We start from the raw sequence: 15,793 nt of genomic DNA on the forward strand, positions 1-15,793 counted from the left end.
AAGCTTTAAGATGTTACAGACCGTGCTTCCTAAAAAACACTTACATTTTGAGATCATAAATATATATTAATGAAGTTTATACCACTCTTTTTTTTACAAAAGTAATAAGCAATTTTCAAAATGAGCATATTAACAGCATTTACACGTGGAACAAACGGACAAATCGTTTAAAAATGATATCATACCTTGTACCAACACAACAAACACGTTAGCCGTGAAGGCCAATAAAAAAACAGTCTTCATCATTACCACTGCCAAACGCCTTCTAGCAACATATCAAGGACGTTCACCTCTTTTATAGTCCCGTATCGTGCACTTGTCGAAACAAAAGTATAAAACAATGTGTACATTAAGTATTTTTTTAAAAACAAATAATTAAGCAGTGCGTCACAAACAGCGTTTTAATTGTTTTGTAACTAAATAATTTTGTTTGAAAATTACAAGGTAAATAACATTTTTTTTTTATTTTTTTTTCAAATAATTGTTAAAAAAATAATACCATATTTTCTTTTGTGTTGATAAAAAATACAGAAAATATACACGGATAAAATTACAATAACTTTGTTTTGTTTCTTCCATTATGTTGATGAATATTCAATGTCGAGTTCATATTTTAGTGTTTAAATCTCATTGGTATAACGTCACAATGATAGGTGCAGGGATTTACCCGAAGCCCAGTGACTGAGCGGCACGTAATTAAAGGTTGTTGTGTTACTATTAGGTACCATATTATACTCAGAATTATACATGTAATGATCAAATATTATACAGCTCGCTGTTATCAAAATGTGATCCCATTTTATACAGTAAATATTAAAAGTGATGTTCTATGTTTGTCCAAGAATCATAACGTCTTTTGCAAGGTGCACAGGTAAGTTTTAAGAACCATCTCAATGCTATCATTTAAACGTGGTCTATCAGTTTTTCAAAACTGCTGGCTTTGTCTACAAGCTTGTTTCCCATAAGGGATATGAATGAATGTGATTATATGAATGAATTAAGTTTTATGAATAATTATTGTGAAATGTGAATGTATCATGCACACAATTCACAAAAAATATCTTTGATGCCCGGGTACCTTGTAGGTGAGAATCAAAAGCTTTATGGAAATAATCACAAGAGACATTTTAAAGCAGACAGTTTATTAATATACTGCATTAAAGACGGTCATAAAACTGAGTACGCTGCAGACTGGAGAACGTGAAAAGAGAAAGGTAAAGCGTAGGCAAAAGGGCAAAAGGTCAGGTCAAGAGTACCCAAAACCTACGAGCTTGCAAGAAGATAAACGCAGATAGATATAAGAGATAATATGGGTTTCTGCAGATATACCGAATACCTTCCAGTGGATGTCGTAGGAAGCGACAAAATGAACTGCTACATTTTCTTATTCTACTACACATTTCTTAATGGTACCTTTATATTCCTATTTTTTAAATACATGACTTCCTGCAACATTATATCCAAGATTTTGAAAACGAATAAAACCAAAATTTTACCCACGTTACGTTATTGAGAAAATATAATAATTTTGTAGATTTATAAAAACCTTTCAGAATATCTATATCTTAAGGAAAATTTTCTTTCTTTTTTTTATTTTCTTTCATTAACATAAATAGGTACATAAAATCATCCTTTTTTTCTAAAAGGGTAGGCAGAGAACACATCTTTTTATTTGCCACGATCTCTGCATACTTCATACGCTTCATCCACATTCATGCATGGTTTTGGGTACTGCCAGGACGTCCTTAGTTTGATCAAGGTACGTTCGTCTAGGTCTCTTCTTTAATAATCTTATGAAATATTTTTATCAATAAATCTTGCATTTCCAAATTTTCGCTTTACAAACACAGCCGTTATTATTGATGTTTGATATTAATGACTAAATTAAACACTTGTTTAAACAAAGCTTGTTATACAACAGTCAAATAAGTTATACAGATAAAATTTGGCAATAACAACTTCATAATACCGACTGTAAAGATAAGGATTTGATTTTGTATTTTAAATAGAAATTATCATACTTCAAGCGTCACTCCCGGTTGCATCTTCAGTTCTCCGGAGAGGAGAGAGTTTGATATAGGAACGCAAAGTTTGGAACAAGGAGAAAAATGCTTAAAATCAAGACTGGATTTAAAAAAAGGCTACCATGATGATGTTAAAAATGAGAACACAGCGAGTTTTATGTGTATTTGGTTTCTTTTTTATAAACATAAGCACAAGAGCACATATTTATCCTACTACATACTTAAAATCATCTCTCTATCCCTTATGGGGTAGAGTCAGTGTTTTTCAGAATGTTAGCCTACAGGCGTCAGGCTTACAGTCTGGAAAGATTAATAAGCAAAATTCAATGGGTTAAGATTCAAATAGTGACAGGTGTCTAATCCAACCCTTAACTAAGTTGACAAAAAGTCACAAGACTTCTTTTAACTACTCATCATGTTTAAAGTAAATTACTTGAATAAAAAAGCCGTACCAATATCAGTACATTAGTTCTGCTATGATTCCACAGACATACACGTCAACATTTACCACATTTTTCTGCGGGCTTAATAATTTAGTGCCAAAAATGTATATTTTTCTTTCATATTTTTAAATATTCGTTCTGCCAAATTATTCGTGCCGAATTACTTTGTTTAGACAAATTACATATATAAGGCAAAAAGTTTTCTTTGGATTTTAGAGCAAGCAGAAACTCCGTGTAAAAATGTTGAAAGCAATATTATTGTTGGCCATCACGGCTCATTTCATTTACACTACTGTAGCTGTAACAGATGGTAAGATAAGTTGATTTTTTTTATAACAAATTATCTTAGAGCGCAGTTCCCACGACTAAGTGAACCGCATCAATATCAGCACCTAAATTAGTTTTGTTATGGTACTACTGGGATGTTGAGGTTACTACAGTGATCTTAATAATTTGTTTTCTTAAACACAGGATCATGGCAACGAATTTATTTTCTTGAATGAGGAATATCTTAATATATTTTAGAGTATTTTAAAAACTGGTTAGCATTATGTGATCTCAATCAAAATCTTGCTTACGTGACCAATAATCTAATTGGTCACGTCACCATTCGTTCTCATCTAATTCATAATTTGTAGATTTTTCTAGTTTTGGTAATTATTTAATATTGAATTTTTATTTACTTATAGATTGCACGGGTGCTAATGAAGAATATATCGACTGCTATAAAGGATGTACTCCCCAAACCTGCGCATATATCGGGAAAAAAGTGAACTGTCCACTCGAACCAGCAGACTGCGTCGGCGCATGCAGATGCAAATCAGGATATGTTGAGATCGATAATACATGTACTCCTGTGACACAATGTAGTAAGTGAATCAATGGACGGTGTAAGGAACCGGTTATTTCGATTTATTTTTTGAGTTCATAATTAGACAATTATTATTTATAAAAAGTTTCGTTATTTTACTTGTCCATCTCCGTCCCAATCAAGGAAATTGTAACAGGAGGTGTAGGTGACTTTGCTTAATTATTTCACTCGTTAGTCCACATATTATCTGCTGTAATCTTTATTGACGCTGAATATTGCTTTAAAACTTTCTTACGACAGCGAATTGACCACGTCATATTTATATCTGTAGCTAGCTGTGGAGGTGATCCTAATGCAAGACCTGGGTGTGGAACAAACTGTGGAAGACTGTGCTCCAACTACCAAAACCACGTGATTTGTCCAAGATATCAATGCGACAATACTGGCTGTGACTGCAAAGACGGTTATGTTTATGATACTGATGCCCAGCAATGTGTTCTCCCCGATGATTGCCCTAAAACTAGTAGGTAGGTGCTTATTATCGTTTTACTGTTTAGCGCTGAGAATGATACAACTGTCGAGATTGGTCTGAGAGCCACGTTTTCAGGGCATATATCTTGGGATTTGTAGCGGCAAAAATGGAGTCAGATATTAGAAATACGTTAGTTTCAAGGGGGATTTGAAGCGTCGTTTGTACTTATCCAGTATGGATTGAACATAATGATTTCATCACTTGGCACTCTCATAAAATAAACTAACATAATGTTCTGTTTTCAGTTAAGGCAGCAGCTGATGCCGAAGCTTGAAAAAATCTCATTTTACGAACACCTAACTTTTGAGAACTGTTCTGATGTTGATACTTTATTATATGTACTATGTATATGTACTTTATTATATGTATATGTATGTATGTGTATGTCATTTCAATATTCAGCAATAAAATACTTTTGTGAATTTGTAATCGTAATATTTATTTAGTTTGACCTTCCCGCCTAATACATTCTAATGAACTCCTGAATAATTTGTCTAAAAGTAACTTTTGGCAATTTTAGTCTTTACATAAAATACTGTACTAGTAGGTTATTTATCTCTTTCATAAGTTTTACTCATGAAATCCGTAGTAATTAGTCCATATTTAGATTGTTGCAGTTCTAGTTTATTTTTACATTTACAACGAAGCAACAATTAAGTTACTTAGTTTTGTAATATAATTATTTTATAATTTATTTAATTCTGAACTATTGGTGGATTTGTTTTAATTATGATACATCTGAAATAAAAGGGAAATTACCTACGCCCGTATAAAGCAGAATTATATAAGTACTATCATTTGTATCACATGTACGGACCAAGAATCACAAGTGTTTTCTTATATAGGAAGGTGCTTAAGGTGGTGAATAATAGAAAGATGCTTCATTATAGAATTCGAAGAAAAAAGTTAATAATTAATTAGGTTAATATAAACGCATAGCCATATAAATAAAGGCGGCTAGTTGTTGGTCTGGCTGCCTTTGTGACACCAAATATGTCATTGACATTTTCCATAAAAAATTAAATATTTTATCGGGGCTTGATAATAATTTAAAGAAAATAAAATATTTTTTTATCCCTTTTTAATTAATTTCCAAAGTGGATATACATAGTATAAGGGACTTTAATTTCCAGCGTAGACTCCGCAAAATAGGGGACTTCTCTTCAAAAGTAAGAAGAACAAGAACGGATGATCAGCTTTCACTTCGATTTGGTTTAGATTCACTGACGTAGTCCCAACTACAAAAGCTGAAATAAAAGACAAATTTGTTACTGGTTAATTTTCATTTTCTTGATACGTATGTAAATATAGTCTCGTCTATATCCCTTGCTGGGTAAACAGAGCTGATAGTATTGAAAAGAATGAAAGGCCATATTCAGCTATATGGCTTTATGATGAAACTTAGATTCGTATAGTGACAGGTTGCTAGCCCATCGGTGACAAGAGGAATCCTAAGTTTATAAGCTAAGCCCTTAGATGTCTTTTATGACATCCATGGGAAAGATACGGAGTATTTTTATTAAGGCGCTGGAAACCACACGGCATGATTCTTTTTTAATTTATACACAAGATATTTAAGAGATCATGTAAATGATCGGAATTCAGGAACTGTTTTCATAAAAACCACAAAAACATTTTATGTATCACGCTTCGAAACACGACCTTGAGATAGACGGCATAATCTAAATACCTACAATAGCATGCATTGGATGCACTAGGTACATAATATTTTATGTATAATTTATGTTTATTTACAAATATAATAACTGATGTTATCAGTTTGTTATCCCTGTGCTAAGTATTATTGAAATTTGAGAAATAATAACTCACCATTGGCAGCGGCTGCTTCGGTACCAACTTCATCAACTTTAATTTTTGCTTTCTGAATAGCGCTAGTGACAGAAAGGTTTTCAGAACCTTCTAAAATCCCATTAAGATTTGAAGTAGCTGAGTCGAATATATCTGTGATATTTAGCTAAAAATAAGAAGTAAATCAATATAGAAATCCGTATTTACTATTAAAGTACTGATTTACTTACTTTACTTTACGTATAAGTACATGAATATGTATAAGAGGTTTTGCTTGTAACTTCTGAGGATATTTTTCAAAATCTTTTGTGTTTAAAAGTTAAAGTTATTCATGTTGAGATTATGCATTTATATGCTAGTCATCTATTCTTTTGCAGGCACTTATTATTTTCATTTATTAAGATATTTTGGAGTCATGGTGACAATATAGTAGCCTTGTGTACATACCGTACCTCATCATCAAAACAATTATCAATGATGAAATTTAATGAATACCAACCTGTGCAAGAATACTCGTCAAATCTATTGAAGAAGTGATGTCATGGCGTGGCAAAGAAAGCAGAACAGTTTCGTATGATAGTAAGTCAAGTGCTTTGTTGAGTTCATCAGGGTTTTTCAATTTATCAGCTACTCCCGTATAACCATCGACTTCATTGGGCAGAAAGATTACATATGAAAAGTTGCCACCTTTATATGGTATCTCCAATATCTAAAAGAATATAAAAAATAAGTATTATTACTTTTGTTTCAGTATATAGGTAAAAAAATTATGGTCATCACCTTGCAATCAAGACTCGAACTTTCCGCATATTTGAATGATCCTTTTCGGAACATCATTGGTACTTCAACAGTTTTATCACTTGTTACATGGAAATCTTGTGTATTAGTGTAATTTGGATTAAATTGAGTTTCCCAGTTACCCTGTAAATAAAAGTAATATATCAAATCCAAAATTAACCTGCTTAATGTAAATTAAATATATAGATCTAAAAACATAAAGAATAAAAGAGTCAAGACAATCTATAACAGTAAAACAATCTTACCAAAAAGTAAATTGCATTCACCAATACAACTCTTGTATATTCACTGAACATGCCAGGAGATACTAATTCTGGAATTAGACCTCTGGTTACTTCATTGACCTGAAAATATAAATGATATTAAAATATTGGCCAATTTTTTTATTATTAAACTCTGGCATTGCTTGCCACAAACAAAAAATACATAGTTTCAGTTGACACTAAGATCTCTATTGCATTATAGTCATAATTATCTATTTACCCAAGCATTAATAGTATCAGACGCCTTTTGGGTATCACCAAAGTCTAAACTTTCAGCTTTAGCTCCAAACACCTCTAGTGAGTCGGTTTCAAATTGTTTAGTTAGTACTGCATTGTCGTTTACGTATGTCTTTGCTGCCAAATCAAGTAAAGCTTCTTGTTGAGATTTGAGTGAGCTTATTAATGTTGGAAAGACTTTCCGTATCTGTAACAAAATTTAGCAATTATAATACAATAACATAACATAATATCTTGTAGTCTTGTAGTCTAATATTTGCCAAAAGGCTCTTCAATTGGCATGAAATTAATAATCAATTGGGGTAAATTGTCTAAAATAATAAGTATCATAACATTTACAAACATGACCAAATTATTAACAAGAAAAAGTTTAAGTTTTCAATAAAATATTGTTTGGAGTGATTTTTCCCATTTCAATACAATTTACCTCGTCTTTACTGTTGAGATTTAGTGCAGTCATCAACTGATTGTAAGATTGTCCAGGGTCCGTGTACAAAGCGAGCTCGGCCAAGGGAATAAGTACTGAGAACGGACTCATCACGATGCTCCTTCCAACGTTGATTTTGACCATTTCCTATATTGAAATATTACGTATTAGTTAAGATTCAACAAAGCCAGACTTAAAAGGTCCGGTTTCTAAAAAATACCTCCCCACGGTATCCGTTATAAAGGTAGTGAGTAAGTAAGTTGTAAATGAAATATATATTCAAATGAATTTAATACTTACATTCAGAAAGTTGAGTGTAAAATCTATATTGCCATTTGTAAGACATTGGTCTGAATCTCCATCACTGCAGATTACTGTTCCGGATGGTGTATTAGGGTTGGTAGGAGTAGTAGCGCAATTAGCTAAACGAATAAATATACAATTATTTAATACAGATATTAAATGTTAAATGTATTAAGCTTAGTAAAACACAATATTTACGAGTACTTACATTGATTGTTACATTGATCTTTAGGTATGCATGTTCCATTGTTGGCTCGCAGATATCCTTTTTGGCAAATACATCCCTTTCTACATATCTTTGGTCTTACACAGGGTACTGGTTTGCCATATTGCGAGCAGCTTCGAGCTTCACAGCCACCATTGACGCAACTTGAATAAATTTCATTGAGTTTGCATGTGGGTGCTGTGTGAAAGAATAGGTACTTATTATATTTTACGAAAAACAATAATTACTTTTACTCACTAATCAGATTCTCAAATTTTTATAACTTAGTAAATATTTTCAATCTCGGCCAAGTCTTTATATCGATAGAAGATATTATTTATTATATTGTGGTGAATATTGAAATACTTACTGCAGTCTTTTGGTAAAACGCACTTTTGGGTGTTTGCATCAAATACGTAGTTGGTTTTACAATCACAGCCGTTCAATCTACATATTAAAGGACAAGCGACTGGTTTGTTTTTGTACGTTGAACATGTGTTCCCACAGTGGACTCCGCATCCAGGTTTAGCATTAGGATCACCACCACATGAGGCTAAAAAATAATTTAAATGAGATTTATTTCATTGCTATGGACACATAGTAACTAAGTTAAAAGAAAAGAACAATATTTATTTAAATAACGAAATTTTACAAAAGTAGGCAACTGGATTTATCTCAATACGTAAAGTATTCCGAACTATCTATCTAACTATCTATCTTTGGCGGAGTCTGTGCTGTGCAGATAACGGTTTATACAAGCGTACATCATGGTGATGTGAATGTCAATGTAAACGCTAAAATTATCATTTTTAGAGTAACATAACTTTACAATTGTAATATTTTTATCAAGCTTTGTAACATACAACAATATATCGACAGAGCCACATAAATTTTCCCAAGAAGCCAAAATCAAGAAGTGAAACCTTTTTAACTTGTTTAACTATAAAAGTGCAGGATTAAATATCCACGTCCTTACATACAAGAACATCTGGCCTAGATAAACGGGCAAAATATCAGATATTAGTTAAAGAATACACTCAACTTATAGTAGTAACATAAGTGAAAATCTCATATAATCATTCAAGAATCAAATGTTCTAAGACTATGTTGACAACCAACTAAGAATATGCTATTACTAAATGAAACAACGATTTAATCAATAAACTTACGGCAATCATTTCTAGGTATGCACGTGCCATTTCTAGCTCTTAAATATCCATCCTTGCAAACACATCCAGTTTTGCAAGTCGCCGGGTCCATCTTTGGACAGAAAGGTATGGGCTCACCAAGCTGACTGCAGTTTCTGACTGCACCACAAACATTGGTGCAGTTTGAAAATACTTCGTTGATTTCACATGTTGGTGCTAAAATGGACATGTTTTTTATTGTACATACATAAGATCTCAAAAATCAATTTAGTTAAAACTGGTTTATAATTTGTATTTGGAAAGTAGTATTAAATTAAAGTACCTAAGTAAGTACCTACTACTAAAAATACCTCAATTAGACAAATTAATCCTAAGAATCAGAATATATCTACTAGTTATATTCGAAAGAGGATCAGCAAAGCAGAACTTACTGCAGTTTTTCCGTAAAACGCATTTTCCAGTATTATCGTCGTAAACATAGCCATCTTTGCAGTCACATGCGTTAATGTGGCATATTTTGGGACAAGGACTTGGTTTGGTAGAACATTTTTTTCCACAATTTATTCCACATCCAGATTTTGCATTTGGATCGCCTCCACAACTTGCTGTTAGGGTCACAAAATTAGATATTTTTTAATTGACATTGATAAACTCATTATCTTTAAAGCGTTATTTGTTTATTTTTTTTATATTTATAACAACTATTTATTCATTCATAGTTAGTAGTTTCTTTTGACTTATAATTAATTTTTGGAAAAAAATATATGTAATTGTATAATTATTAAAAACTTACGGCATTCAGATTTCGGTATACACTTTCCATTATCTGCTCTTAGATAACCATCTGCGCATATGCATCCTTTCTTGCAAGCTCCAGCAACTAAATCTATACAAGGAACAGGGTATCCCAGTTGACTGCAGTTTCTGGCATCGCAACCGCCGTTCGTGCAATTTGAAAATACTTCATTTTTCCCACATGTCGGAATTTTATCTGAAATATTTCATTATTATGTTTATCTCTTAGGGATAACCCACAATAATACATTTCTATCCCTTCACTTTTTGCGAGAAAAAAGGGCTCATTTAGGAAGCAATTTCAAGAAATACAGCATCAATCCTTGTCTAATTTTAAATATATCTGTAATATATTTTGGTATCAGTTTTGCACCCGTGCGGGGCAAAACTGATACCAAACGGGGTGCGTCGCTAGTTTTATAATAAATTTATATAATTTATAATAGAATTTGTTGTTTCGTGTCAAACGTACGGAAATTTGTTAATATTATTCTCTCGATAGTGACTTTCGGCCATTACATTAAGTAATGTTTCTGTCAGTACTTGTAACCTTTCGGTATTGCATATTATACCAATTGCACTAGCGACAGTATTCAGTCAACTCTTACATTATCGTCAGTTATTCTTCTATAATTTACATTTTATGATACCTCAGTATTATTAATAATATTACATTATGCATGAAACTTACCGCATTGATCGGGTTTTACGCATTTGCCCTTATTATTTAAATAATAGCCTTTCTTACAGTCGCAAGCATTGTCATAGCAAATTTGTATGCAAGCTTTGGGTTCTTCGCCAATATCAGAACAATGTTTATTGCAGTTTACTCCACATCCAGCCTGAGCATTTTCATCCCCTCCACAGGATGCTGAAATCATGTCATTATATTGTGAAGGTACCCAAAGAGTTATTTTATTCGACATTCTCGTTCCAATTTAGGATATATTAGTCAGTTCAACAAGTTTGGTTATGAACCCCAGTTAGCTTAGATTCATAAAGTAAATGCTTATAACAAAAATATTTTAACTTACGACACTGAGATTTTGGTATACACTTTCCGTTGTCTGCCCTTAAATAACCTTCTGCGCACACGCATCCTTTCTTGCAGGCACCGGCTACTAAATTAACACATGGCACAGGCTTTCCTAGTTGACTGCAGTTTCTGGCATCACACCCGCCGTTAGTACAATTTGAAAATACTTCGTTTTTGCCACAAGTAGGTGTTTTATCTAAAATCAAATAAGTACCTTTTAAAATACCTATCATAATGGGACATCTTTTGAAGTATTTTTTTCAACAATATCATGATCTGAGTATGTTTTCGGTTGTGTTTTGGCGGTATTGCTTTCCGAGGCCCAACATCTTTGCTATTGTGTAAATAATGACTAACGCTGCCTAGTAACTACTAGGCAGCTAATGTAATAATGTAACTACATTAAAATTAACTTACTGCACTGGTTAGGTCTAACACATTTGCCATCACTATTTAAATAGAAGCCGTCTTTACAGTCGCATGCGTTGTCATAACATATTTCTATACAAGCTTTGGGTTCCTCGCCAATATCTGAGCAATGTTTGTTGCAGTTCACTCCGCATCCGGCCTTTGCATTCTTATCGCCACCGCAAGACGCTGAAATTTTTATGTAATAAAGTGGTAAAATCTTTTCTTCTTTCGGTCTTTGAAATATTTTTACCGTCCTGACTGCTCCGTTTTTCTAGCTTTGTTTTCCTTTGGCAGTAATAAATATTTCTCTTTTATGTGATTTAAAATATTATTTTTTTTGTTTGATATATTTACACATCTTCGACGTAGTAGTTACACCAGTGAATAAGATGAAAGCTTTAGGTTCTATTCTCAAATGAGATCATTAATTGTGGAATGTATTTCATTTAAAGGGAAATTAAATAAACGTAAAAAACTTTAAGATGAAATCTTTAAACTTACGACATTGAGATTTCGGAATACAAGTTCCATTATCGGCCCTTAGATAACCGTCTGCACAAACGCATCCTTTCTTACAGGAAGCGGGATCCAATTTCACACAAGGCACCGGGTTTCCTAGCTGAGTGCAGTTCCTTGCATCGCATCCACCGTTGGTGCAATTTGAGAACACTTCGTTTTTCCCACATGTAGGTGTTTTATCTAAAATTATTTTTGTGCTTATTTGTAGAGAAATTTTCGGAACATTGGCTTCATCGTTTAAGAGATGGGCTAGCAATCCTCACTATTTGAACTCAATTCTATCATCAAGTCAAAAAGCTAAACCTGGCCTATTGGTCTTTTCGAGATTATTGGTTCTGCCTACCCCGCAAGGGTGACGTGATTATATATATATGTATGTACGACTCCATCTGACTGTGATATTTGCAGCAAAACCTTATCTGTATTGGATCGATCATGGCTACAGTTACCTGAATGTACAGGTTTCCTCGCGATGTTTTCCCTCCCCGTAAATGTATTGGTTAATATTCGTACTATTGTAGATTTAAAATGAAGTGAACGCTCTTATTTCTTCATAATGTTTTATTGTATATAAATTGGTTACCAAGGTTACTTACAACATTGGTCGGGTCTAACACATTTGCCATCACTATTTAAATAGTAGCCGTCTTTGCAATCGCATGCGTTTGAATAACAAATCAGTATACATGCTTTAGGCTCTTCTCCAATATCTGAACAATGTTTATTGCAGTTTACTCCACACCCAGGTCTGGCATTTTTGTCACCACCACACGAGGCTGTCATTGATAAATATAATTATTGATGATTAGTTTGAAAATTACTGTTATCCACAGAAATTTTAATAAGTTTAGTTTACTGTAATATTTTTTTAATTCAGTTAAAAGGTTTCCATCGGGACACAAAGAGAACTGCTTGAAAAATAATGATACAATTAGAAGTGACATCCAAGAAAACCTTTATAGAGTATTGCGAAATTTTAATGGCATTATATTTTTTTCCAAAATATTCGAATGACGAGATTCCTAATTCAAAGTATCATGCAGACGAAGCTGAAGGAAAAAGTAAAGTATAATATGCATGAAATATTTTCTGAAAACGTATATATATTATATATAGATCAAGTAAATGTTATTGTGTAACTTACGGCATTCTGACAAAGGGACGCATACTCCTTTACTGTTCTTAACAAATCCATCGACGCATACGCATCCAGGTTTGCTTGGACAACTACTGTTCTCAGACTGATCTGGACAGGCTATAGGGAATCCTACTTCGGAACAACTTAGTGGTCGACATTGATAGTCTGGGCAATCTACGTAGGTTTCGTTAGCTTTGCATTCTGTAACAAAAAAAATAAATTGTCTATTTGATTATCTGAGACTCGACTTACGCGCAGTAGTGAGGACACCTGATCCCAACTAATATTATATCTAAATGCTAAAGTAAATTTGTTTGTTACCTTACACGCGTTATCAATCGAACAAATCTTTTTGAAATTTTACTTATATGATATTAAGAGTCTGGAGATAGACATGTGGTAAAAAATATAGTTTCCGTGTAATTTGCGAAAGACCTGATTTCGCAAATTACATGAAAACTAACTAACTAACTTCGGACGAAGCTGTAAGTATAAGCTGGTTCCAAACAAAATATGAGAAAGCTCTTTTCTTCAGAAACATACCTCATGACAGCGTATTTGCATTGGGTTGATTCAGCGACAATAATAGTAGATAGCCCGTACAAAGTGACACTTTATAATTATTTGAAAAAAATTACAAGTCTTATTACATCTGCCTGCCCATTTAAACTTGGTTATAAATATTGCAGTAATAAGTATTAGCGATCTCTCTCATCTTTTCGTGTTTTCATTTTATTTATTTATAATTAAGTTGAAACTTCAAGTTTCAGTTGCACCCTTCGTCACTATTCGGGCCGAATGTTGGCTTTCTGACAAAATTATGTGTATACTCGTACTGTACGAATAAAATATAAAATGTCAACAAATAGTTAGAAAATTAAAAGTATTTTTGAGATATATGTATAGCCAAATTATGTTACTGTATTTCATCAAGTTTTAACAGCCATATTGATATAAAAAGCGTACAATATGGTTTTTTGGTTTTTTTCTTTTCAAATTTTGGTATTTACTTACTTTTACTTGAATCATCTGAACAACCGTCAGATTTTTTATTTTTCGAGATTTGATGAGTTGATGACGACGACTCTGTAGAAATAATTTGAATATATTTTACAATTATATACCATTTTACAATAAATATTTCTTGTATTCAGATATATGAAAAGTATTACTCAATTCAGCCCCAATGGCACGGCTTCGCGATAAAATCTGTCGCGCGTGTCGTGGTACAGGGGAAGGGTCGTAATCAAAAAGCACACCTAGGGCTCCTCTCTAGGGGTGAGGATGTAACCGGGAATAACCCCAGTAAGAAAAAGAGGTTCATATTTTTTAAATTTTGACGTCCATTTGGAACAAATTCAAAAATGCTCTATTTGCTTTTATTTTATTTATTTACAATGTTCGATACCAATTATTTTATTTCCATCGAAAATAATATATATTTTAATAATCACAGCGGGTTTAACAAATGACGATTGATCATTAAAGTGTTTGAAACTCACGACTGGAGCTACTGCTCTGAATGCTGCTGCTGTTTGAAAATGAGCTCGATGAAGATTTAGATGATGACGAGGAAGAGCCTAACAATGAAGGAAATCGTACGAAATGATGGAAATGAAGATACAAATAAAAAATTCCGGACAAATTCATACAGATTGAGCTAGACCCAAATTAAGACTTGTGTTATTATAGATACGAACTTGACGATATTATACTTTATAATAATTATATTTTAAAGATTGGCATTCAAGGTCAAGTCAGTAGCACCAAGTGCATTTTATAGCATTAATTGGTGATTATCAAGTTCATAAAAAAACAAAAATATGTAGGGAAGGCGAAAATAATGACAATTAAAATCTTAATCAAAATCTCTTTTCCTTTTTTAAATAACATTGAGATCATGTCATATTAAGCGCTGTTTTATTAATTTGTGTATCAAATGATCATACCTGAAGCGGCTAAAAAGATGGAATTAGCCAAAATGGCAGTCAGCAACAGTATCTTCCACATGGCTGCAACAGACCCCGTTTGAATGTTAATTTGTAATTTTTACATGTTTTATAGTTAATGTAATGTATAAACACCTGTTCCAATAAAGATAATGTGAATCAACAATGTGTTTCATTGTGCAAAGAAAAACAACCATTGTCTTTTTTTTAATTATCATATCCCTGACTATTTTGCATAATGTGAATACGTAGGTAGATAATCGAAGTTTTTCCTTATTATTTTATCTGACGATGTTTGCTCCAAAATTTAAAAAGTCAACCGTAAAATTAATGAAAAGAATGTAACATGTTTATTGTCACCCCAATTTCTTTCACACTCTCTCTTTCTCATATTTGCTTATTCAAGGGCCTGGACTTCCTTTTCGAATTTTTTTTTTCTTCCTTCTGGCTTTAGTCCCGGTTGCAACCTCATCACTCTGGAGAGCAGCCCGGGGTATGCCTTTGACCATGAATCCTGATGATCATGATTGGGTGAGTCAGATTTTTACACAAAGCGACTCCCAACTAACAAGATCATGGTTACACTACACATACAGTTGTTTGAATGTGCAGGTTTCCTGACGACGTTTTTCGTTACTATAGACGCATTGGCATTATTAAAATTAATGTAAATTACTGCGAAAATAGTCATTGGTACATAGCCTAGGTAGAATTCGAACCTGTGCCTTTCTGTACATCATGCATTTTAACTGGCCACTTTACGGATTCGGCCACCAAAGCTCTATAGATTTTTTTTATTGCTCTTCGACAATTGTTACCATTATACAATATTTGTCGACTTAAAGTCAGTCTGTTTACTAGTTGATTATCTGCCAGAAAACAATATCCGTTAAGAAAAATATTTTTTAACAAAATGCAGCTCTATTTTTTAATATTTATAGGTAA

At 32.9% G+C, this 15,793-nt stretch overlaps 2 protein-coding genes across 4 annotated transcripts in view; one reads left to right on the plus strand and one right to left on the minus strand.

The window, feature by feature from the left end:
• LOC106131409 (zonadhesin) overlaps nt 1-14,986 on the minus strand; it is a 34,548-nt gene extending 19,562 nt beyond the window's left edge. The window contains exons 1-12 of the mRNA XM_060945219.1: nt 14,849-14,986; nt 13,914-13,985; nt 12,906-13,100; nt 12,358-12,537; nt 11,744-11,941; nt 11,249-11,428; nt 10,830-11,027; nt 10,487-10,666; nt 9,794-9,991; nt 9,432-9,605; nt 9,022-9,216; nt 8,223-8,405 (exon numbers count right to left, since the gene is read on the minus strand). Coding sequence (XP_060801202.1) covers nt 8,223-8,405; nt 9,022-9,216; nt 9,432-9,605; nt 9,794-9,991; nt 10,487-10,666; nt 10,830-11,027; nt 11,249-11,428; nt 11,744-11,941; nt 12,358-12,537; nt 12,906-13,100; nt 13,914-13,985; nt 14,849-14,909 — 2,014 coding nt within the window. The 5' untranslated portion in view covers nt 14,910-14,986. The remainder of the gene's footprint in view (nt 1-8,222; nt 8,406-9,021; nt 9,217-9,431; nt 9,606-9,793; nt 9,992-10,486; nt 10,667-10,829; nt 11,028-11,248; nt 11,429-11,743; nt 11,942-12,357; nt 12,538-12,905; nt 13,101-13,913; nt 13,986-14,848) is intronic.
• Nucleotides 277-4,239, plus strand: LOC106133114 (inducible metalloproteinase inhibitor protein-like). Of its 3 annotated transcripts, none has more exons than XM_060945218.1 (6): nt 277-444; nt 2,684-2,777; nt 3,157-3,336; nt 3,610-3,801; nt 4,056-4,147; nt 4,191-4,239. In XM_060945218.1, the coding sequence occupies exons 2-5, from the start codon at nt 2,708-2,710 to the stop codon at nt 4,082-4,084; spliced, it is 471 nt and encodes a 156-aa protein (XP_060801201.1). In that variant the 5' UTR covers nt 277-444; nt 2,684-2,707; the 3' UTR covers nt 4,085-4,147; nt 4,191-4,239. The 3 variants fall into 3 exon arrangements, with proteins under 3 accessions (XP_060801201.1, XP_060801199.1, XP_060801200.1); XM_060945216.1 differs by lacking the exon at nt 277-444 and adding an exon at nt 2,035-2,185; XM_060945217.1 differs by lacking the exon at nt 277-444 and adding an exon at nt 2,039-2,185 and having other exon boundaries at nt 3,610-3,805.
• Nucleotides 14,987-15,793: the final 807 nt, after the last annotated feature.

This window comes from Amyelois transitella, chromosome 7 (assembly GCF_032362555.1).
Source record: "Amyelois transitella isolate CPQ chromosome 7, ilAmyTran1.1, whole genome shotgun sequence".
Classification (NCBI taxonomy): Eukaryota; Metazoa; Arthropoda; class Insecta; order Lepidoptera; family Pyralidae; genus Amyelois; species Amyelois transitella.